Genomic DNA, 24,474 nt, shown 5'->3' with positions numbered 1-24,474 from the left:
GGAACTCATCTAATTTCTACAGAAGCTGCATAAAGTACACCAGAATAGCATAAATCAGTGTATCTGCTATTAGAGTAAGAATCCTCCATGTAAGCAAAAATCGTGGCCTGAGTCTCCGTGGTTTTTCTCCACAGGTTCCGGATGAAAAAGTCTCAGACCTCAAGGGTCCTGATTCTTGAAAGGCCTCCCATCACCAAGCCATGCCTTCCAAAGTCTACTACAAGACTTGTGGTAAAAGCCACAAGCTCTTGCTGCAGTTGTGGTCGTGATTTCCCACAGTTGTCAGTGGCTTTAAGTCCTTAAACGTCACAGGAACGGATGTTTTCTGTAGCAGCCATCCAGAGCCCCTGACTTTGTGGTTAGTGTGAGGAAGGGAAATAAAGGCACTCCCGAGAGGGGGGAAGACCAGAGAGCCGAGTCCCTGCCTGAGGGGTGGTCACGACTCCCCCCTTTGAGGGAAGGAAGCCCCACACGGAATAGCCCTCCAGTCCCTCACCTCTAAGCTCCAGCACAGGGACTGCCCAGGATGCGCACAGGACCCCCCAAAACCTCTGGGCGCCCCAGCTCCAGACCTCAGCGACAGCCTGGCTCGCTGCGGAGGCCACCGGCGGCGCCCGGCCGCGCTCCCACCCCCTACCCCAACTCACAGCCAGTCTCCTTCTTTATCTCCTCGAGCTCTTCGTCCCTCAACAACGTGGAGGCCCGAGACCCCATCGCCGAGCCGGGAGCGCCTCCGGGAGCAGCAGCGCCAAAATCGACCGCGGCGGCGGGAGGGAGGGAGGAAGGGAGGGGAGAGAGGACCAGGGGTCAAGAAGGGAGAGGGCACTGTTTCCACTGCGGACCGGAGAGCGAACCCGGGGGCGGAGCGCGGGGGTGGGCGGCCCCACGATTAGCCAATCAGGAGCTAGGAAACGCCCTACGTGGAACCTAACGTCGCCGCTGCTAACTCCAGCCCCCGAATGAATCAGCCCCGGGCTGGCACGGTCTTGCGAAAGACAGGCCCCGCCCCCGGAACCGTGATGCCACCGGACTTAAAGGGGCGATGTCCTCGACCCTCCGGGGCCAGCGAGCGCAATTAAAAGGGCAACGCCGTCGACACGCTGTTTACCACCAAAAAACGCGCGGCCGGCAACATGGCCGACCCTTTCCTCACAGACCTTTGACCCTGGGCCTCCCACCCACCAGGTGAACGGGTGGTAGAGAGAAACACAAATAAGTGGGGGAACCCTTGGGTGTGTCCCCTGGGAGCTGCCTGCCGGGAACGGCGCCGCCTCTTTGCTGGTCGAACTCGCTCCTCCGGGCCGCAGCGGGCGCTCGGGAGCCGGCGCGCCGCTCGGGAAGCCCCGGGGCTCGCGGCCTCGCCTCAGCCCGGCCGGCGGCGGCGCGGCGAGTCGGGGGCTCCGCGCGCTTTTCTCTGGTTTGCTTTGGGGATTTTGATAACCGCCACCGCGGGCTGGGGGCGCCCCAGAGTTCTTAGTTCAAAGAGCGAAGCCCGGAAAACGCACCTTTTTTCACCTTTTGGCTAAAATTGGAACAGGATTCCCCAAACTTCCTTTGGTGGAAAAAAAAAAAAAAACCCAGCCCCAACGGCCGAGGAGTGTGAATTCCTGGCGTAGGACCCGCGGTTTATTCAAAGTTTATTTTGTCTTAAAAATGAGGAATTTGCACTTTGTTTTGCGGCCTGCTTTTCACTCGTTGGAAATGTTTAACGCCACCTGTTAGATTGTTCCACCCCGGCAGCCAGGGCTCCTCCTGTGGCTTCACCTGCCCCGACATGCCCTCCCTGCCGGCCGAGGGTTACTTTGAACGGAACTGCTTTCCGAGGTGGAAGAACCAAAGTCTGGCCCCTATAACTAAGCGCGATGGAAGCCGCCCGAGTCCATTTAATTTTTAGCTTTTACCTAAGGTTCTGACCGCTAAGCCTGAGGCCCAGGCGCTAGTCTCCCTTAGTGGTGTTTGTGATTGACCTGCCCTTGTTTGACCTAGTGATGTGCTTTCCTATGCAGAGCGTGAAATTCTGGATATGCCGGTCTAGAAGCCTCAGGAGCTGCTTTTATCTTGTGAATGTGGGTATGATAGAAAAACCTTGAGGTCAGCGATATGAGTATCCCTTTTTGGGGAAGAAAAAAAAAGATTTTATTTTATTTATGCAAGAGCTGCAGTGTGGGCCAGAGGCAGGGAGTGAGAGGATTTAAGAGACAGAGTGGGGAGCAGAACAGGAGGATTTTCTGAAATACACTGCTGAGGGGAGTAGCAGGTGAGACCGGAGAGGTCTGATGTGCATGTGGGTTAGCTCCCAGGCTGGGAATCAAACTTGTGCTGCAGATAGCTTCATAATGCGGAGACTTAACCCCTTGCACCACCAGGGAGGCCCTGAGTGTCCCTTTTTTGAGTTTGCCTTGAAGCTCTTTTCTAGATCTGACTTTGCTCTTTCCTTCCTAATCTTGAATCTTACCTTTTGATCTGTCCTCAATCTAAGCTTTCTTTGCTTTGTGTTCAATTTTTTTTCTGATTCATTTTAACATTTCCAAAATGTCTTTATTGTACAACATTTCACAAACTTGTATTGCTTATGTATCTTATTGAACTATAATTTTTTGCCTCTGTAAAGGACTGGTTTTTCCAGTTTTGTCCTCTTTTGTTTTTGTAAAGTTTTTGCCTGTTGGATTAACTTGAACAAAAAATGATTTTCTCGGGCACTCTATTGACTTGCTTTATGTTCTCTCTGGATGCACAACACTTGGTCTGGCACTGGGCCACACACCTTTTTTTGCTAGGTGCCTGGTTTAAGTTAAGCTGGTTCCGTTATCTTCTAGCTGTGTGATTTTGAGCAGGTGTCTTAAATCTTTAAGCCTCATTTCCTACAATGTAAACTAGATAATGGTAGTTGTGAGCAAGAGATAATAACAGATCTTAAAATACCAAAATAAATGCATTTTTTTCCTGTGTAAAAATGCTATTTAACTGCTAACCTTTTTCCTTTTATATTAAGCCTGTTACTTCATCGATGTTTTATAGATAAATTACAAAATTCATTGGTTGACTATTCCTAATATGGCACAAGCAAGCAACTTTTAAATTTAAACCACTATAGAGGAACATTTATCTGGGGTTATAAATACAAGGATATTGAAATACAGGGTTGGGGCCTCCCCGGTGGCGCAGCGCTTGAGCGCTGGCTTGCGAAGCTGCCCGCAGCCTCTGCAGCGCTGGTTCGATCCCTGGCTGCTCCCCGGCCACCACCGGAGGAGGGTCCCACATGGCACGCAGTCCTCTCCTGCCGCCCGCTGCTCCCCTCAGCAGTGTACTTCGGTCCTTCTGCCTGCTCTGCTCCCTGCTCTGACTCTGGTGAGTTCTCTCACCCTCCCGAGCTTCTGACTGTGCCCAGTGCGTGTATAAATAAATAAATAAATCTTAAAAAAAAAAAAAAAAAACAGGGTTGTTCTAAAGAGTGCTTTTTAAAAAAGGAGTCCTCTTTTAAATTACATGACTACCCTAAAGAATATGAGCATCTACTATAAATGGTAGTTATCATTATTGGGTTGTTTTTTCCTTACTTTGTACATTTTTGCATTATCATTTTTTTAATAATGTGCATATGTCCTTGCAAAAAACAGTTGAATTTCCCAAAAATAGTATATAGCATGTTGCAGCTTGATTTGTCAGGCTGCGCCTCCCTGCTTGGCCCATTCCTTTAGGTGTGCTCAGGACAAGTTGGAATGTTCATTGCAATGACATGGCAGCTGCCCTGGTAATGCTATAACTCTAAGTCACTTAGACTTTGGTTGGTAGCAGTGTCAAATTCTGGAGATATTAACTCATCTAGAAGAGGCTAAATCCAAAAGAGGTTAGATCCCAGACATTTCTGAGTAAATCGTTTGTGGCAGCATGTGTTGGCAAGTATTTTGATGATATTAAAATTTTTAATTGGCTTATTTAGTTTTTATATTGATGTTAAAAAGTTCTAAAGATGTGCCATTAAAAAGTCTCTGCATGTTCTGCTTGTTCCATTTAACTAAGGAAAGTTTTTTTAAAAGATTTATTTCTATTTTTTTAATCTATGTATTTATGCATATAAGAACTGGAGCACAGGCCAGAGGAGCGGGGGTGAGAGTATTCACCAGAGACAGAGTGGGGATCGGAACAGGCATATCCACTGATACACACTGCTGAGGGGAGCAATGGCCATGAGCTGCCCCTTGTGGGTTAGCTCCCTGGCCAGGGATCGAACCCAGTCCATGGTTATGATAGTGCTGTGACTCAACCCCTAGGCCACCAGAGAAGCCTCTAGCTAGGGAAAGTTTATAGACAAATAAGCCAAGCCTACCTTGCCTGGAGTCAATTTTTAGTTTACCATGTATAAGAGTTGGTGTTTGCAGTAATCCTTTTCTCATTATCATTCTAAAAAGATGAATAAAATTTAACTACTCTCATACTTTATTTTTGTTGTTCCTACCAGGTATGGGGAAAGGGAAAATAACCTTATTCTCCAAAATGTATTTTTAAAATCATAGATCTCTTTTCTTTTCAAGTGTTTGGATACTTAAGAAGACTATTTGAAGACTGCTTTTGGAATCAAGTAGAATGGATCCCAGCAGTGACTACCATTTCCTCAACCAGATTTTGTGGAGAAGGGTGAAACTCACATTGGTTTGTGGCATCTTTGAGGGGGTGCTCCAGCATGTGGACCCTAACAAGATTGTTGTCCTAAAAAAAGGTCTTATTCTATTGATTCATTCATTCTTACTCCATTCATTTTGAGAAATGAATAACTGAGTAGGGTGATGGCTCTGGACTCCATTAGCAACAAGAGGGAGGCTTTTTTCCTATTTTAGGAAATGGGTGGGAGGAAGTTTTAGAATGCTGTTTTCCCAGGCAGAGCAACATAGCTGTATATGCTGGCTTGTCCCACTCTATACTTTTATTGACATGATCACAGAGATTTTCAGTATATAAAGTTTTTTTAATTGAGTACTCCTAATTTCTCTCTGTAACACCTTGAAATTAAAAGTAACCATTCCATTAGATAGAATTGCTTTTGGCTTTAACGGACAAATTCACATAGACAGTAAGGGGTTAATTTTTCATTTGCTTAGAGGTAGGCTCCTGTGGAACTGTGATGGCTAAATGATGGCAGGAGGGATGGGGCCCTGTACTTCTGCTCTTCTACCTCAGTGATCATGTTATCTTCAAGCCTCTACACATTTCAACTTCAATTCCTATTCATTCTGAAGGACACATTAGGAAGAGCCAAATGGAATTGCTGCGTAGGGCAAGGTATGGGAGGAAGCACAGAGTTTTCCATGCCCTTTCTGGGTATGCTACCTTCCTAGCTCCTTCATGTGTTTGCAAAGCTGCATGCTCCAATCTGTAGGTTTTTTTTCAGCTAGAATACTGACTCACTTGGATAGTTGTTTTCCTGGCATAATGACATTCAAGTTCACAATTGTGAACTTTGAGATTTGAAGTTAGTGTGATTGCATGCCATATTATAAGTTGAAATAGACTTTTTGGGCTAAAAGGGACTATACAGGCATTTGTGATACTATTCATTCAGTAATCATTTGCTAGTACTTTTATGTCCTAGACCTGGCACTATAGGTACTAGGGATAAAAGTAAGGATTACATTATGCCTGTCTTCAAAAAACTGAAACTAGTAAGAAGACAGATAAATAAGTAGAAAGATACTTCTCTGATTGAGGGAAGCACAAAATGGAAACACAGAGCTTCAACTAATTTAGATCTGGGAGTTTTAGGCCAGTGGGGATGGCCTCCCAGAGGAGAAACTGATGGTAGGACTACATCTGCATGAGTGGGAATGAACTGGATGGAAAAAGAGGGGAGGATTGTTTTAAGCCAGTGATTCTCAAGCTTTGTGCATGAGACTCACCTGGAAGACTTGTTATAATACAGATTGCCCGGCTCCACTCCTAGAATTTCTGATTGTTAAGATCTGGGATGGAACCCCAAGAATTTGCATTTATAAAAGTTTCCAGATGATGCTGATGCTGGGTCCTGGAACCACACCTTAAGAACCATTGTCTCACAGACAATGCAGAAGTAGTGGCATGTATAACAATAGAAAGTTGGTACTTTCAGAATGTGGAAGTAAATTTCAACGTGAAAATGTTGTAAGAGTTAAAGCTGGAGAAGCAGGCATGAGATAGACCAGAAGATGTCATATGTCAGCATTTGGACACAGCTGAAAACTGAGGAACAAAATTTGAAGTGAGAGGCAATGTGAGTTTTCAGGTTCATTCCCTGAAGCCAGTTAGAAACCATGCTCAGCAGCTAGAAACAGTTTCACCATCAGTAATTTAATAAATTAGGAGTTTGTTCTTTTATAAAAGAAGGCAGGCATTCCAGGACTACTGTTGACTCTAAAATAGCACGGAGCCAGGATTCTTCAACTTTTTGCTCAGCTTTAGATCCCAAGGTTATTTCATAGCTGGTGGAGTTACTGACATGAGGAAGAGGAAAGATTAAAGCCCTAGAAGTCCAATAGATTACCACTATCTGCAGGGGAGACTGGGCACATTGCTGGCCTCAAAAATGGTATTGAATAGACAACAGTCATTAAATGCCCCATACTGGTTGAACAGAGCATTCAGTCCAGAAAAAACATTTTGGTGTATTTTTCTCTAGTCTTTAATTACATAGATTTTTATATAGTTGGCATATTAAATTGGGTCTATCATAGTTACTTTTTTTAGTTAACACTGTAACAAACATTTCTCCTTATTTAAAAATTCAATTTAATGGCTAAACATCTTAAAGCAAAAAGCTTAAAAATATTTGTTTTATAATTATAAAATACAATTCTGTATTTTAAATATTTTATAATTATATTTTTAGGAATAGTTCCTGGAGGATAAATTACTGGATTAACTTAAGGATATTTTAACTGTTTTGATGCATATTTACAAATACCTTTTTGAAAGGGTCTTGCCTTTTTAATTTGATACTAGTAATATATGAGTGAATTACAGTAAATCTAATATTGATTTTTTTTAATGTTGATGTATATCTTCCCTTAATTTTTGATAGTTTTGTAGGCAAAAGGTGATTTCATTTTGGCATGTTTAAAAAATATTCCTGAAGAGGTTGAACATATTTCTTTATACTTGTTTTTTAATTTTATGTACTAGGTGAACAGGGCAGGGAATGACATCACTGTGACAGCAGTATGAAGAAGTGAATAACTTAGGGAGAGATTAGAGACATGGAAAAGAGATAGGGAACTTCAGACAATCAGGGGACACAACAAAGGGGAAAAGATAGGAGTCAGAGTTAAGGTTCAGCAAATAATGCAGAAGAGAAGACAGAAATGCTTAGGAGTTAGAATAAGTAATCTGGTAAACAATTAGATAAAATACAATGGGAGATGACTTCTACATTTATAACTCTGAGAAGATTAGGTGGTAGAAGCAACTAAGGAGACTGGAAGGAGCAGATCAAGGAGGCAATGATTGCAAGAATGTGATTTAAAATCACTGAGGCCTGAGTTTGAATCCTGACTCTCTTTTACCAGAGGTGTGATGCTGGGGAAGTTATTCAACCTTTCTGAAGTGTCAGATTCCTCCATAATGAAGATAATGAAATGCCAATCTATTATTTATTGGACAGTGGAAAGTAGGCAAATACTTAAGATGGTGACTAGCTTGAAGTGAGTGCTCAGTATGGTAGCTCTGGATAGTCAGAAAGGAAATAAATATGAAGAATGTCCTGTAAGCCAAAGAAGAAAGGAAAGTGGTATTGTCAAAATATGCATTGGAACTTGGTAAAATTACACTTTAAACCTTTTTTTTTTTTTAATTTGACAAACAGTTGGTGATCTTTGATTTCAGTGCAATAGTAAGGGTAGAATTCCATTATTTTGGATTGCTGAGAGATGTAGAAATACAAAACTGCTGTGAGCATTTCCATCTAGAAAAATGACAGCGTGTTGTAGACATGACATCTAAATTTCTCCTAATTCCCTTACCTACTCACAGAAGACCCTTATATTTGGGTCAGGGGTTAAAGTGTTATCCCAGATAATTTATAAATTCAAGCATGTAGTTGACAGGGTGTAGGCTCTAGAAGTAGTGAATTGCCTTAAATGTTTTTACTAGTTTCAAGGCTACATAGCTTTGTAATTTATTACTGACTCTCCATTCCTTAGGAAAAAATAATTTGGGGTACTTTTGACAGATAGTTTCTTATGCTTTTAGGGAATATTATTTTTTTGTTAACTGGATAAACTGTTTTCTGTAACAGTGAAGAACGTGGAGACTGGCCGAAGTATCCCTGGAGTGAAGATGTTTTTTGGGCATGAGATTGTGAATGGTAATAGCTTCATATTCCCCAAATGCTGCTGTTGGGATTTGTAGTAGCAGTCAAAGACTGTCTCATTCTGGTTTTTAAAATAAAACAAGATGTTGTCTTGCCTTCAAAGTTGCATTTATCAACCCTTAAAGTTGATACTTGAGAATTGATCCTTGTCTTACTGTTTCAAAGGGTATTCTAATATCAAAACAGTCTCAGATAATTTTAATCATTTTGGTTTTAATGATGTGAGCACTGCCAATGCTCATTACTACACATAGCCAGCAGGCAGGGTTAAGAATCTGAACAGAAAGGAGTTGTTTAGCTCAGCAAATGAGTTTGACATATTCATAGTACATTCACAGTTCCTTATCTGAAACCTTGGGACCAAATGTTTCAGAATCCAGAATTGTTCTGGACTTTTAGAAAACCTAACACAGGATAGATACTGTGCATGTTATTTAACTCCTTAAGCAGAACTGGGCAGCACTCTGTAATAAAATACATTCCTGCAGAAACAGGTGGAATATCATAGGACTATAAATAGTATATCATTCAGGTTTTGCTGCCAAAAGGATTACAAAATTGTTTTGGTTTGTTTTGGTTTTCAGAGCTTTTGGGCTTTGAAGTTCTTTTCTTTTCTTTTTTTGCCAGCAAAAGCCATTTAGCAAGAATAGGTCCAATTGTTTGCTTAAGTGTAGATAAAGAAGTTTATCTGGTCAGTGTGCTTCAAACAAGTCAAATGGGATAAGAAAAAGGGGTCAGGAGCAATAATGTGTTCTTTTAAGAACTCAAGAGAGAAAGCCTTTCAAGGAGGAGTTAGTGTGGTGAAAAGGACAAATGATGTAAGTAAATATAAAAAAGATGAGTGTGGTGTTGAGGGAGGTGGACAAATAGGAGACCTGAGACCTTATATAGAGCGGTACATATTTTACTGTTGGGGCAGATATGAGGAAAGGAAAGGACTCCTGTAAATGATAGATTAATGTTTAAAAAATTGCTTTGTGAGAGAATTTTAATTTAGGAAGAGATGAAGTCACCAAATTAATGACTGCAAATCCATAATTACTGAAAGGTAGACAAATCCTGCCAGCTGCCTAATTCCTTTCTCCCTGAGTATGCTCCTGTAAACACTTTGTGTCCCTTGGACACCTTTCTGTAATGGCAGAGGTGATGGTAGTAGTGGTGTTCTTAATTGTGTTTTAACTATTAACTATTGCAACCCAGCAGAGCTCTGGACTGGAATAAAACTAGGCTGTGCATAGGTTTGTAAAGAGAAGTGAAGAAATTACTACTGCCATTTCCCTAACTCAAAAAATGTCTGGCCACCGACTGATCAACTTTGTTATCTGCACACCTTGACTTACCTCCTCCTCAATTCTTTCCCAGGATTTGGCCTTTGTTCATCATTTTTAAAAACTCAAAAGCTGGCCTTTGCCATCTTCTTTGCCCTATGACCCAATCAGGTATGGTAGGGTCTCCCTAAAAAGCACCTTGAAGAAGAATTATCACAGTGAAGGATAATAATTGACCTCTAGTGTTCTTAGTGATTTTGTTTTCTCTACTCCAGACTCAGCAATTTAAATAATGCAGGAAAAAGAGACACTTGAAGCAAAGTGGCCCCTGAAATGCTTTTCCCCTGCAAAGTCCCTAAGTGTATTTCATTCAGTCTAAAGTGCTATATTCCTTTTCCACCCTAAGCAAGTGAAAGACATTATCAAAGTGTCATGTGTATTTGTAAATCATATCTAATTTTGAAGCTGTTTAAAATGTGCATCCTAAAATCAATGATATATAGTATTTTCCTATATTCCCTACACTGTTAGGTTAAAGATAAATGGCTTTAGAATCTCTGTACAATGTTTTCCTTTTATTTCTTTTGTCATTTCCAATCTAGCTTTTATTACCTTGCATGACATTGACCTATTAGTGCGCCAGCTTGTGAGTATGGAAGGGACCTATCTGTCAACAATTTAAGAGAAAACCTATAAACAGTATATTGAAGGAAAGTGAATTAGGATGAGAATGAATAAGAAAGAAATGTTATATCTAGAACCAATCTGAGTCACCACAAAAATTCCCTGGAATAAAAAGTGTAGAGGGATGATGCAGCGAGATTCCTAATCCTGCTGAATGACCAAGGAAGCTTTGCAGGAACTGATGCATCTTCAAGACTTTGAGTAGTCTTCTCTGTTCTGTTTACTGTTGATTGATTAAGCCCTCTGTGGACTGACATTTCATTTCTAATTACTGTTTGTGGTACATAGTCAGTGGAGGGAGGGGGATATGGGAGCAGTTGATCTTTCAGATGGAAGCCATCCTGTTATTTTGCAGTGGAACTACTGGATGAAGTGGAACAAGGTTCAGTGAGAGAAAAGACATCTGTTAGGTATGATGATCTGTTAGGTATATTACTTTTCTTAATTATGATGTTACTCAAATATATACATCAAGGTAGAAAACCTTAAAACTTACTCACTAGCTGCATAATTTCTTAAAAAGTCTGAGGTGATATTAATGTGAAAAAAACAGATGAATGTTTTCTTCCATCTTTAGGTGGCATCATCAGGTCAGTGTAACCAGTGGTTGTATGGGTCCTCTAATAGAGGTCCAGAATCCTTACCATTTGTGACAAAATTTGTTTATAGCATTAGCAACAAAGACCAAGTTCACCTGAGTTGTTTTTTCTTTTTGTAAGCATAGTCCAAATACAGAAAGAACCAGGGTGGATAAAATGAAAGATGCAGAACTAAATGTATGTGAACTTTCTTCATCTGCCCCTGAGGCACCTATCACCTCTCTACTGAATGACCTCAAGTACAGCCCATCAGGTAAGTACCAGGAACTCTAAATCTTCTAGACTTTCTTTCTTTCTCTCTTTCTCTCCTTCTCTCCTTCTCTCCTTCCTTCCTTCCTTCCTTCCTTTCTTCCTTCCTTCCTTCCTTCCTTCCTTCCTTCCTTCCTTCCTTCCTTCCTTCCTTCCTTCCTTCCTCCCTTCCTCCCTTCCTCCCTTCCTCCCTTCCTCCCTCCCTCCCTCTCTGGTGGCCGGGGATGGAACCGGCGCTGCAGAGGCTGTGGGCAGCCTCACAACCCAGCGCTCAACTGCTGCGCCACCAGGGGAGGCCCTGACATTCTTTATTGTGGTTCCAGACTCTTTACCATTGACATGACCCAGAGTCAAGGTTCTGTAGGCAGTGTACAGCAGTGCCATTGCTTCAAGGCTCTGAATTAAGATAAAATACCACAATTCATTTTTTAATTTCATTTATTTAATATTTAAGTGCATAATATTTGCCTGACATTTTGGACCCATCGTGTAGTATTCCTGAGCTCACTGCAGAGGAAACATCCTAAATGAGTTAAATGAGCATAATGTATAGTATACTAGTGCTGAATCCTAAGAGGGGGAAAAACAAGAAAGAGAGGTATGTAAAGAGGGTTGTATTACAATTCTAGAATGTCCAGGACAAGCCTCACTAACGTATGGTGATATTTGAGTAAAAGCCAGATGGAAGAGGGGCATCCTGCTGCATGGATATCTGGATGCAAAAGCCATGGTATAGGAACATGCAGAGTCTGGAATGAACAGTAAGGAGATGACTGTAACTGGAGCAAGGAAAGGTAGTAGTGGGGTGGGTAGACCTTGGAGGACTCTGTAGATCATTGAAGTGGTTTTGGCTTTACTCTGAAGTGAGAAGAAAAGCCACTGGAAGATTTTTTTGATTTTACCATTTCCCTGGTGACAGAGGGAAGATGTTGAAGATCTTTTCATGCACTAATCTACCATTTGATTGTTTTCGGTAAAATCTATGTTCATATCTTTTGCTCATTTTGTTATTGCTTTATTATTCAGTTTTTTTTAAAGATTTATTTATTGATGCATGTAAGAGCTGGGGTGCAGTCCAGAGGTACAGGAGGTGAGAGCATTCACCAGAGACAGAGTGGGGAGCAGAACAGGTGGTTCTACTGAAATACACTGCTGAGGGGAGCAGTGGGCGAGCCAGGAGAGGTCTGCTGCATCATGTGGGGTCATCTTACTGGCAGGGATTGAATTCCTGCTACAGTGGCCTGTGGAAAGCTTCATAGTACTGAGACTTAACCCCTTGAGCCACCAGGGAGGCCCCTATTATTTAGTTTTTGTTTTCTTTTCTTTTTTTTTTTTTTTTAGAGAGAGGCATGTTTTTATTTATTTATTTATTTGTTTGTTTGTTTTGTTTATATATGCACTGGGTACAGTCAGAAGCACGGGAGGGTGAGAGAATTCACCAGAGCCAGAGCGGGGAGCAGAGCAGGCAGAAGGACCGAAGTACTGCTGAGGGGAGCAGCGGGCGGCAGGAGAGGTCTGCGCGCCATGTGGGACCCTCCTCCGGTGGCCGGGGAGCAGCCAGGGATCAAACCCGCGCTGCAGAGGCTGCGGGCAGCTTCACAACCCAGCGCTCAACCGCTGCGCCACCGGGGAGGCCCACTATTATTTAGTTTTGAGAGTTTTTTATGTATTCTGGATACAAGTCTTTTCTCAGAGATAGGCTTTGCAGATATTTTTTCCAAATGGTCCATCTTTGCTATCTCCCATTGTTAATTTTGAGAATTATAGTTTTTTTTTAAAGATTTATTTATTTATGCATACAAGAGCTGGGGTATAGGCCAGAGATGTGGGGGGTGAGAGGATTCACCAGAGACAGAGTGGGGAACAGGGCAGGCAGACTGACTGAAAACACTGCTGAGGGGAGCAGCGGGCAAGAAGGAGAGGTCTGCCTCGCTATGTGGGTTGCTCCCTGGCCAGCCAGGGATCGAACTTGTGCTGCAGAGGTTGCAGATTGGTTCATAGAGTGGTGCTTAACCCCTTGTGCCACCAGGGAGGCCCCCAAGAATTATAGTTTTTATTTTTTTCTTAAGTGAATTGTGCTTTTGATATTATATCTAAGAATTTTCTTTCTTTTTGTTTTTTTAAAGATTTATTTATTTATTTATGTATACAAGAACTGGGGTACAGGCCAGAGAATTTTCTTTCTAACTCAAGTGCCAAAGAGTTCCTCTCATGTTTCTTCTAGACATTTTATGGTTTTAGGCTTTACATTTTCTTTAATGATCCATTTTTAGTTAATATTTGTATATAATATGAGATATGGACCAAGGATTTTATTTTTTAAATGTATGTGGATATCCAATTCTGCTAGGACCATTTGTTTAAAAGTGTTTTCTCAACCTTTGCATCTTTGTCAAAAATCATGTGTAGGTTTGTTTTTGCACACCCTAATTCTATTACATTTTTTATCTTTCCATCCATAATAATAGCCTTTTTTTGTTAATTGTTAATGATAAATCTTAAAATGGGGTAGTGTGTGTTCTTACGCTTTCTGAAACAAAACAGCTTTTTCAAATTTGTTTTGGCTATTTTGTATTCCTTACATTTCCCTGTGAATTTTAGAATCATTTGTTAATTTCTATCAAACAGACAAAACAAACCCTGCTGGAATTTTTATTGGAACTGTGTTAAATCAACAGATCAGTTTAGGGAATATTGGTACCTTAAAAATATTGAGTATCCCAATCCATTAACTCAGTATATCTCTCCATTTATTTAGATCTTCTCCACAGTGTTTTGTAGTTCTCTGTATATAAGTTATACATGTATTTTGCCATATTTATTTCTAAGTATTTCATATTTTTAAACTATAAGCATACCTCAGAAATAAGTTATTCAGAGAGCCCGCCAGAATAAAGCAATTATCACCATAAAGCAAGTAACACAGATGTTATGGTTTCCCAGTGCATATGAAAGTTATGTTTACACTATACTGTAGTCTGTTAACTGTAAAATAGCATGTTCAAAAAACAATGTACATACCTTAATTAAATGTAGCACAGATACAATTGGAAAAATAGCATCAACAGACTTGCCTGACACAGGATTGCCACACATCTTCAATTTGTGTAAAAAAAAAAAAAAAAGCACAATAAAAGCCCAATAAGTATACCTTGCCTTATAAATGGTGTTTTTTAAAACTTCTTTTTCCATTGAAGATAGTTTTGAGCAAAAGAGATTTTTTTTTTACTTCTGTTTTTAATAAGATCATTCTTACTAAAAGTAGGACAATCATAAAAGCATAAATATCAGTTAGGCAGCTATTGAAATAATTAATATTAGTCAATATGATGGCTTGGACCCTAGTGGTGGTAGTATCATTGGTAAGAAGTGGTGAAATTCTGGATGTAGGGAGAGACCAATATAACATACTGGCAAATTAGACATCAGTGTGAGAGAAAGAGGTGAATCAAGGTGACTTCAGGGGTTTGGGACTGAGTAGGCCAAGAATAGAGTTGCTATTAAATGGGAAAGACTGGGTGAGAAGGGTTTTGGGGAGGTGATTAAGAGTTTAGTTTTAGTCAACCTAAGTTTGAATATAAGCCTAGGGATGAGCAGAAAGATCTGATATGTAGATATAAATTCATGAGTTAGCCTGTAGTTTATATTTAAAGCCTTGAGAATAGATGAGATTAGTCCACTAAGAGAGTGAGTGTGGGCAGAAGAAAGAAAGAGGTATATGGACAGTGACCTGTGCCACTCCAACCATTCCAAAGTTGTAGGGCTGGAGATGCAAAGGACAATATGGTATGTTATATCTCTAATTTTTTTTAATTACATAATTGAAAAAATAATTGGACTCAGAGAATTCTGACATTGGCCTATATCTAGGAGTAATTTATATTAAATATATAATGCCATTATTCTCTTATAGAAGAAGAAGAGGTGACATACACAGTTATTGATCAGTTCCAGCAGAAGTTTGGTGCTGCAGTAAGTATTGTTCTCATTGGTGCCAAGTATTGTTTGTATACTAGTATCATATCTGCTTCATGAATTTCTTTAATTATAAGATCTTTTCCCTAATAATTCCTCTTCCTTAATAATTCAACAAAATGGGGCCTCTCCGGTGGCGCAGCGGTTGAGCGCTGGGCTGCGAGGCTGCCCGCAGCCTCTGCAGCACCGGTTCGATCCCCGGCTGCCAAACGAGGGTCCCACATGGCGCACAGACCTCTCCTGCCGCCCGCTGCTCCCCTCAGCAGTGTACTTCGTCACTCTGCCTGTTCTGCTCCCCACTCTGGCTCTGGTGAATTCTCTCACCCTCCCACGCTTCTGACTGTACCCAGTGCTTGTATAAATAAATAAATAAATAAATCTTTAAAAAAAAATTCAAAAAAAAAATTCAACAAAATGTGTGCATGTCTGATATATTACAGGCATTATTCTGGGACCTGATATAGATCAGGGTAAAACAATAATCAAACCAAAGTTCCAACTCTTCGGTAGCTTACATTTGAATGCAAGAAAATAGACAAAATTTGTATGTCAACTGGTGAAAAGTGCAATGAAGAAAAATAAAGTGTGATATGGGGAATAGAATGACAGGGAGTTCTTATTTTCTATAGACTGGATAGAGAAAACTTACCTGCTCCCCTTTCCAATGCCAAAGAGAAGGCATTGGAACAGCATCTGAATGAAGTAAGGGATCTAGCTGTGTGAATATCCAGGTGTAGAACTTAAAGAAGTTGTAATCAGTGAATGCAAACCCTTGAGGCTAAAAGACACTTGACTTGTGTGAGGAAGAACAGCAGGGGCATTTCTGTGGCAGGACCACAGGGAAGGAGAGTGGTGGGACATGAACAGGGGCAGTGGGTAGACTGTGTAGGGCCTTTTAGACAAGAATTTTTAGTTTGACTTGAGTGAGACGGAAAGCCAATGGCAGTTTTAAAGTAGAGTCATAAATTTTCTGACTTATATTTTATTTTTTTAAAGACTTATTTATTTATGCATACGAGAGCTGGGGTACAGGCCATAGACGTGGGGGAGGTGTGTGTGTGTGTGTGTGTGTGTGTGTGTGTGTGTGTGTGTGTGTGTGTGTGTGGATTCACCAGAGACAGAGTAGAGAACAGAAAAGGCAGATGTACTGAAACTCATTGCGGAAGGGAGCAATGGGAGAGACAGGAGAGGTCTGCTGCACCATATGAGTCACCTCCTTGGCCAGGGATCGAACTCGTGCCACAGTGGCTGTGGATTGCTTCACAGTGCTGCGTCTTAATGCCTTGTGCCACCAGAGAGGCGCCGTCTGACTTATATTTTAAAATGACCATTCTGAATGCTCTATTTAAGCACTTTCTCTGTAATTATTTTTAAATTTTATTTATTTTAATATTTTTTTTTAAGATTTATTTATTGTTTATACAAGCACTGGGTACAGTCAGAAGCGTGGGAGGGTGAGAGAATTCACCAGAGCCAGAGCGGGGAGCAGAGCAGGCAGAAGGACCGAGGTACACTGCTGAGGGGAGCAGCGGGTGGCAGGAGAGGTCTGCGCGCCATGTGGGACCCTCCTCCGTGGCCTGGGAGCAGCCGGGGATCGAACTGGCGCCGCAGAGGCTGCGGGCAGCTTTTACAACCCAGCGCTCAACCGCTGCGCCACCGGGGAGGCCCATATTTTAATATTTTTTTTAAGATTTATTTATTCATGCATACAAGAGCTGGGTAAAGGACAGACATGCGGGGGGTGAGAGGACCCACCAGAGACAGAGTGGGGAACAGAACAGGTGGACTGACCGAAATACATTGCTGAGGGGAGCATCGGGTGAGTCAGGAGAGGTCTGCTGCACCATATGGGTTTCTCCCTGGCCAGCTGGGGATCCAACTCATGCTTCAGAGGCTGAGGATTGCTTCATAGTGTGGTGCTTACCCCCTTGCACCACCAGGGAGGCCCTGTAATTATTCATTTGAGAAGTAACAATGTATTATTCAGTCTTTGGTCCAGCCTGCAAATGTACTGCAGGGGAATAGTTCACGTTATTATTGATGAATAATATTTCATTTGCCATTTCAACATTTAATGGATACTTCGGTTGCTTCTACTTTTTATCTATGATAAGTAATACTGTTATGAACATTCATACACAAATTTTTGTAGGTATATAAGTTTTCACGTCTAGGAGTGGAATTGATGGGTCATATAATAACTCTGGGTTTGACTTTTTGAGGATTGCCGTATGCAGCCACAACATTGTACATGTCTACCAGTAGTTTTGAGGGTCCCTATTTCTCTACATCCTTACCAACACTTATTATCTGGCAGTTTGATTATAGCCATCGTGGTGGTGTGAAGTGGTATCTCATTGTAGTTTTGATTTGCCTTTTTGTGATAGCTAATAATGTTGAGAATCTTTGATGTATTTATTGGCCATTTGTATATCTGGAGAAATGTCCATTCAGATCCTTTATTCATTTTTTTTTTTAAAGATTTGTTTATTTTTGGGCCTCCCCGGTGGCGCAGCGGTTGAGTGCTGGGTTGCAAAGCTGCCTGCAGCCTCTGCAGCACAGGTTCGATCTCTGGCTGCTCCCCGGCCACCGGAGGAGGGTCCCACATGGCGCGCAGACTTCTCCTGCCGCCCGCTGCTCCCCTCAGCAGTGTACTTCAGTCCTTCTACCTGCTCTGCTCCCCGCTATGGCTCTGGTGAATTCTCTCACCCTCCCGCGCTTCTGACTGTACCCAGTGCTTGTATAAATAAATAAATCTTTTTTTTTAAAGATTTATTTATTTTTATACAAGAACGGGGGTACAGGCCAGAGGTGCGGGAGGGTGAGAGCATTCACCAGAGACAGAGCAGGGCACAGAACAGGCAGATGGACCAAAATACACTGCTGAGGGGACCAGAGGAGAAGACAGGAGAGGTCTGCCATGCCATGTGGGTATCTCCCTGGTCAGCTGGGAATTGAACCCGCGCTGTAGAGGCTGCGGACAGCTTCATAGTGCTGTGCTCAACCCACTGCACCACCGGCCCCTCCTTTATTAATTTTTAAACTGAGTTGTAAGAATTCTTTACATATCAATAGATTCTTTATATGGTCATGACAGCTACAACAAAAAGGAGTTAAGAACTTTTGCTCTGAAAATTTGAATAGGTCGTTAGGAATTCTTACTAATAAGGAAACACAACTTTTGTTCCTAGTACTGTACTCTTCTATTTTTTTTTAAAGATTTATTTGTTTATGCATATAAGAACTGGGGTACAGGCCAGAGGTGGGGGTGGGGTGAGAGGCTTCACCAAAGACAGAGTGGGGAACAGAATAGGCAGACTGAAATACAAGGCTGAGGGGAGCAGTGGGCAAGACAGGAGAGGTCTACTGCACCATGTGGGTCAGCTCCCTGGTCATCCAGGGATCAAACTCGTGCTACAGAAGCTGCAGATAGCTTCATAGTGCTGTACTTAACCCCCTGCACCAACAGGGAGGCCCCTGTAGCCTTCTTGTTAATTGAGGATGGAACTGAAATTTAGTCCCCTTTTTTAATCATTGGTGGAAGATACTCAGAATATAGAAAACTTTGTGCTCTTTAAAGGATGATATTGTGCTGATAAAGTTGCCATAACCTTCTGTTTTTATGTAATTTACCTAGCTGTGAAATGGGGTAAGCCTTGTATCTAGTTGGTATTTTCATGGATTATGGATTCAGGATCTAAGAATCATATAATGCTTTGAGATAGGATACAATTATAAATAATCAAATGATCAACAGGTATCTCAAGGATACCACTATTTCAGTTTGGAGTGACTTAATGCATCAAAGGATTGAAGGGATTGTTGAGTCCTTGTCTCTGCCATCTTGAGGAGTAGATACTGTGAGACTCAACCACTGTGTGAATTCCTTTCAGGTACTATCAATTGTCCTGTGTTAGGGTGCTGTTCTTTGCATGAGAAATCTGGTCAGAAAGACCAGAAATCCTTCACTGCAGCATTAGTGATAAGTTTGCAGTGTTTATTAGCATTTGGGATATGAATGATTTATTTTCCAGGTGTGAGATAATTTTGTGAAAACTGAGAATTAGAAGTATTAAGTGTGATTCGTGTATGTGAAACAGATTCATGTGTTTCAGATTAGTCAAATTTGGTTTAAGAATTAGTCAAATTAAGTTTAAGAAAATATGATCCATTTTATTGCAAGCCTTTTTACTTGTGTCCTTCATGTCTTAGTTGCAGCATTCATTCCCTAGAGATTTTTACTTTCTTCTTTTTCTCACTAGATGCTTCATATCAAAAAGCAGAGTGTCCTGAGTGTGGCAGCAGAAGGAGTTAATGTGTGTCGTCATGGGAAACTATGTTGGCTCCAGGTAAAGGATTTTTTTTTAATAAACTCTTTATTTTGAAATAATTGGAGATTCACTGATATATTTATCTTCTTTATGTCACCCATTGTCATTGTCTTATAACTTGTTTGGAATGTCTTTCATTCTCCCTGTAGTGCTCAGTTTGTTCTCTTCAAAAAGGAAGTGTTTGTCTCTTTTTGTAGGTTCCTTTTTATGATATTGAAACAGGGGTGGACAGGGCAAAAGGACAACAAGGCAGGAGGCCGGATGGAAGGATGGAACGGCTACCCACTTGCCCAAGCTCTGAGACAAGAGAGCTGCCAAAAAGCCCTAAATAGCCAAAATCCAAAACCAAGGGCTGCCCTATAAGAGGACAGGTCTGTGGGTTCTCACCCACGCACACAATCGCAAGAGACCTCAGTCTCCAGGAATAACAACCATGTGGTTTATTTTACAAACAGGGGACACAAAGAACTTACAGTATCCACTAGGGTTGGTTATCTCACCCAGATAGCATCAGTGATGGTCGCCACTGGTCACCTGGAGTGCTGGATAGCACTGGCCAGTAGTGATGGTCACTACTGGTCCCTCAGAGGTGGTGTCAGAGACATCCAGTTTTAACAGCTCTTTGTAAGTTGTTGTATTATACCAACAACAAACAGTTCTTTGAGACGCCAGACCCAGGGCCTTTGGTGCTCCTTTCAAGCAATCTATATAATTATATAATTTCAGAGCTCTGCCTTTCAGGCAATATATATATATAATTACATAATTTCAAAAGCCTTCGATATCTCTTCCCTGCTTGGAGGGCAGCTGCTGGATGCTTGTTTTCCTCTTTGGAGGCCAGGAGCGGAATCCTTCCTTTCTTTCTAATTCCTTTGGAGACTGGAACTGTCTTCTTTTCTTCAGGGGCTGGCATTGTCTCTCCTGTTTGTCTCCTCAGGCTCTCTTCAGGGCTTGCAACGTCTCTCCTCAGCTCCTTCGAACCCTGGCTTATATCCCCTTTCAGGGTGCCCCACCTGATTGGACCGTTGTTCAGTCCTGTGGCTGATTGGACCATTTATCAGCTCATAGGACCTGATTGGTCCATTCCACGATCCAGGAAGTACACTGTTACATAAAAGGGCTCTGAGAAGCAACTGCCACAACTGACCTGTGGTGGTGGAGTAGGGTAAAAGAACACTACTGTTCCTGCAGGCTCCTACAGCTGAAGCAGCTGGGTTTTGGTAACAATATCTTTGTTGTCTTACAGGCTCCCTGCTTTCTCAGCTGTTTTATTGCCTTAGCTATATGAAGAGTTTGTTTCCTTTTTCTATTTTTTGTTTTTATGTTGTATACTTTCTTTCCCCCCTCATTTATTGAGGTAATGTATGTGATTATGAATGTGTGACTTTGGTTCCTTTTTGAGCCAAGTAATTGCTTAATTTGTTGTACAACTTCTTGTTTTCATAGAATTAGTTCTGGCCTCATCTTATTAGTGTTGTTTTCTTTGCACTGTGACTAAGCCTTCCTGTGTATTCCCCTCAGTGCAATTGCTTACTTCTCTCTTGCTGCCTGTGTTGCATTTTTGTCTTGAAGTCATCTTGCCTGGAACCCTTTCCTCTTGTTCCAACACAGGCCTGGTGTTCTAGGCCTAAATGCTTCAGTGGAAGTCTAGAGGCTCCAGGTCAACATTCAGACTTCACTTTTCAGTCCACTGCCAAAAACCCTTCCCTCCTCTGTCTTGTATTCACAACCCTAAAGGCTCTCTGGTTGGCTATGAGAAATATGTCTCTATCCTCTATGAGAATGGGAGAAGACTAGGTAAGGTTAACCTGGAGACAGACTTCTCCTTACAAATATACAGCCCATTCCTCTATTCCTAGCTTTTCACTTTTTTCAGTATGTGGCACCTTTAATTCCTAAACGTTTAGTTTGTTTTTTTGTTTTGTTTTCCTGGTCTTCCTTTCTGTCAGTATTTCCTACTGCTTTTCTTAACATTAAATTATTTAAATGTTTAACTTTCATCTATGTCAGGTGTTTTGACGTATAATAATGTATCTTAAGATAACAGTAACAAATATTTAAGAGTTACAGAGAATTTTATATCCTTAGGTCCACTTCTCGGGCCACTTCTAGTAATTTGTCCTAAATAATTCAAAATATGAAGAAAAAAATGTGAGAACCTATTCATCTTGTCATCAGTTAACTATTGGAGACATTCCAGTACGTTTGGTAGATCTTTGCAGCTGCCAAAGGTGTTTAAAAGTTAAGAGTGTGGAAAAACAGGATAGAGATTTGATGTATATGATTATAGCCATATATATTCTTTTGCATATGAAAAATGTGAGTGTTGTATGGCAGGCATTGAACCACTGAAGAAATGAGTAACAGCCAGCCATGTGTATGACTGTGCTGTAGTTGCTACCAATTTAGTGGTAAATCCAACGGTCCCTTCTCTCATATTATCTAGCAAAGAATACTTTTCCAAACTTTTGGTAATATGTCTCTTCAATTAGAGACTTAGGGAAAAAGAGAAGTGAATGACTGTTTTAGGTATCACATTCTAGCAAACACCATGAAACATCATAGAACACCAGGTAGGTCTGGCAATTGTAGCTGTAATAAGAGTTGACTCCGAAAGTGACAAGGATCGTAATGTGGCTGGCTCTCTAGATCGTCTTGGATCTTTTTTTGCCTTTGTTCTCTGACTCAGTAGATAATTCAGCTGTATGGCCTTTATGATTTTTGTGATCAGAAACAATCTAGAATTCTTATTATTTGTGTCATTGGGTTTGTTGCCTATTTTAAACTACTAGAGGGCAGGGAGCGTCTCTTACAAGTAATTTTATGTAATACCTAACGCAATCATGGATATTATGGAACACAGAAATAGCATTTCCTATTAGTGACAATGAAATGCTGTTCATTCCTCCTTAAACTTGTAATCCCTGGAATAGTAGAATGTCATTGTTGAGACTGATAAAATTGGAACTATAAAAAGGAAAAGGCTAAATCATCAACTTGACTTTATTTCCTTTTGAAAAGCACAGTACTGGTGTCTTTTTTAACTTCACATCAGTTTAAATCTGTTTTTCCTAAGAATCATTGAGTGCTTCTCATTCACTTTAGAAGTTGATCCTCAGATCCCCTTCCCTAGTTTGTTCTTGTCCTATATATGTATGTCTGGATGGTCTATCATAGGTGGCTACAAATAGCCGAGTTTACTTATTTGACATTTTCCTCCTGGGAAGTCGTGCTTTCAACAATGGACTTCAGATGGTATTAGAAGACAAGAGAATTTTGAAGGTGAGTGTGTAAGCTGATTCTTTTGCTATTAACATTAACAGCCAGATTTTAATTATTCTGTCTCCATCTTCTGATTCCTTAGGTTATCCATGATTGTCGTTGGCTTTCTGACTGCCTCTCTCATCAGTATGGAATTTTGCTGAATAATGTCTTTGACACACAGGTATATGTAGGAAAAGAAAAGACTGGATTCAAATCAGTGTGCATAGCTTTTAGGAGAAATAGGCCTTATCTGATTAGTGGTTGAAAATCTTTTTTTATGTGTTCCCCATTCCTGCTCACTCTCATGAAAGTCTGTGAAGACATTTTGTGAAGTGTAAAAGTTTTGCAGAAAAGTTTAATAAGTATTTAGGACTTTTCCCTCCCTGTTTTACTCCAGAATTTGTCAAATATGAAGCAATCTCCATATTCTACAGCATTCATTTTTTATTTTATTTATTTATTTTTAAAGATTTATTTATTTATCTATATAAGCACTGGGTACAGTCAGAAGCATGGGAGGGTGAGAGAACTCACCAGAGCCAGACCCGGGAATAGAGCAGGCAGACTGATGAAATACACTGCTGAGGGGAGCAGCAGACGCAGCAGGAGAGGTCTGCGCGCCATGTGGGACCCTCGCAGGCGGCAGGGGATAGAACCAGCGCTGTAGAGGCTACGGGCAGCTTCGCAGCCCAGTGCTCAACCGCTGCACCACCAGGGCAGCATACTCTATAGCATTCAGAAACTAAAACATTTTGGGAGTCTTTTTTTTTTTAAGATTTATTTATTTATACATACAAGAGCTGGGGTGTAGGCCAGAGGTGTGGGGTGCGGGGAGTAGCAGTGAGAGGATTCACCAGAGACAGAATTGGGAGCAGAACAGGCAGATCCACTGAAATACACTGCTGAGGGGAGCAGCGGGGGAGACAGGAGAGGTCTGCTGGGCCAGGTGGGTCACCTCCCTGGTGGGGGGCCAGTGTGGGAGGTTAGGAATCGAACTTGTGCTGCAGTGGTTAGCAACAGCTTGATAGTGCTGTCTATAACCTCTGCACCACCAGGGAGGCCCTTGAGAGTCTTTTGAAAACCTGTCATGGACATCTAGTGTAAGACAATCCTATCTTGGCTAGGGTTAGGGTTACACGTATTTTATATATATATATATATATATATATATATATATATATATATATATATATATGATTAAGGCTAGTGGCTAGTTGGCCTCTAGCCCAGGGATGCAGGTTCTACTATATATGCCCAAAAAGCATATTCTGGCCCCAGATAGCCTGAAGATATGTGATTAGTCACTCATGTAAAGTATCCTAGAGAAATGAGGATTTCCTTGAATACCCTAGCTCGTAGAACTGATCTGGGTTTCTGGTTCGGCTGTGAGAGGAGTAAAAACAGTAGTTTTCATAATTTTTTTTTAGGTTCTTCTATTCTTCTAGGCTTATGCCAGTGAATGCCTAGAGCTACACTCTTTAGAGAGGGGTTAAACTAAAGAGTTGACCAATTAATTTTAACTAAAAGTTCCAAAAAGTTCAACTTTATTATTATATGTGGTTTAAGTTTGTCCTTTATGCATCTGTTCAAAATTAACTTTATGCCATTTTTCCTCTTTACATGTTCCCTTGGGCCTTCTTTCAGAATCTTTTACTATATAGAGATTGCTTCAGTGCTTACTTCAAAATGTAAGAGAATTGATCATTGTTCCCTTGAGTCCATTAGGCTACTTGATTTGACTCCCTGTGTCTTGTGTAATGGAGACATTG

The 24,474-nt window shown here is 41.1% G+C and overlaps 2 protein-coding genes across 15 annotated transcripts in view; one reads left to right on the top strand and one right to left on the bottom strand.

Moving 5' to 3' along the window:
* CHP1 (calcineurin like EF-hand protein 1) overlaps positions 1 to 869 on the bottom strand; it is a 36,195-nt gene extending 35,326 nt beyond the window's left edge. The window contains exon 1 of the mRNA XM_037502249.2: positions 648 to 869. Coding sequence (XP_037358146.1) covers positions 648 to 714 — 67 coding nt within the window. The 5' untranslated portion in view covers positions 715 to 869. The remainder of the gene's footprint in view (positions 1 to 647) is intronic.
* A 156-nt stretch (positions 870 to 1,025) lies between these two features.
* Positions 1,026 to 24,474, top strand: part of EXD1 (exonuclease 3'-5' domain containing 1) — a 44,250-nt gene continuing 20,801 nt past the window's right edge. For 5 of the 14 annotated variants that reach the window (XM_037502242.2, XM_037502248.2, XM_054700684.1 and 2 more), the window contains exons 1-9: positions 1,424 to 2,066; positions 4,533 to 4,717; positions 8,261 to 8,329; positions 10,643 to 10,697; positions 11,012 to 11,139; positions 15,049 to 15,107; positions 19,373 to 19,459; positions 22,619 to 22,723; positions 22,806 to 22,886. In XM_037502242.2, coding sequence (XP_037358139.1) covers positions 4,585 to 4,717; positions 8,261 to 8,329; positions 10,643 to 10,697; positions 11,012 to 11,139; positions 15,049 to 15,107; positions 19,373 to 19,459; positions 22,619 to 22,723; positions 22,806 to 22,886 — 717 coding nt within the window. In that variant the 5' untranslated portion in view covers positions 1,424 to 2,066; positions 4,533 to 4,584. The other 9 variants (XM_037502238.2, XM_037502240.2, XM_037502241.2 and 6 more) reach the window with 9 other exon arrangements.

The sequence above is a fragment of the Talpa occidentalis genome, unplaced genomic scaffold, assembly GCF_014898055.3.
Source record: "Talpa occidentalis isolate TD23 unplaced genomic scaffold, MPIMG_talOcc4v2.1 talOcc4.11, whole genome shotgun sequence".
NCBI lineage: Eukaryota > Metazoa > Chordata > Mammalia > Eulipotyphla > Talpidae > Talpa > Talpa occidentalis.
Note: the sequence above shows the minus strand (reverse complement) of the source record. Positions and strands in the feature narration are given on the sequence as shown.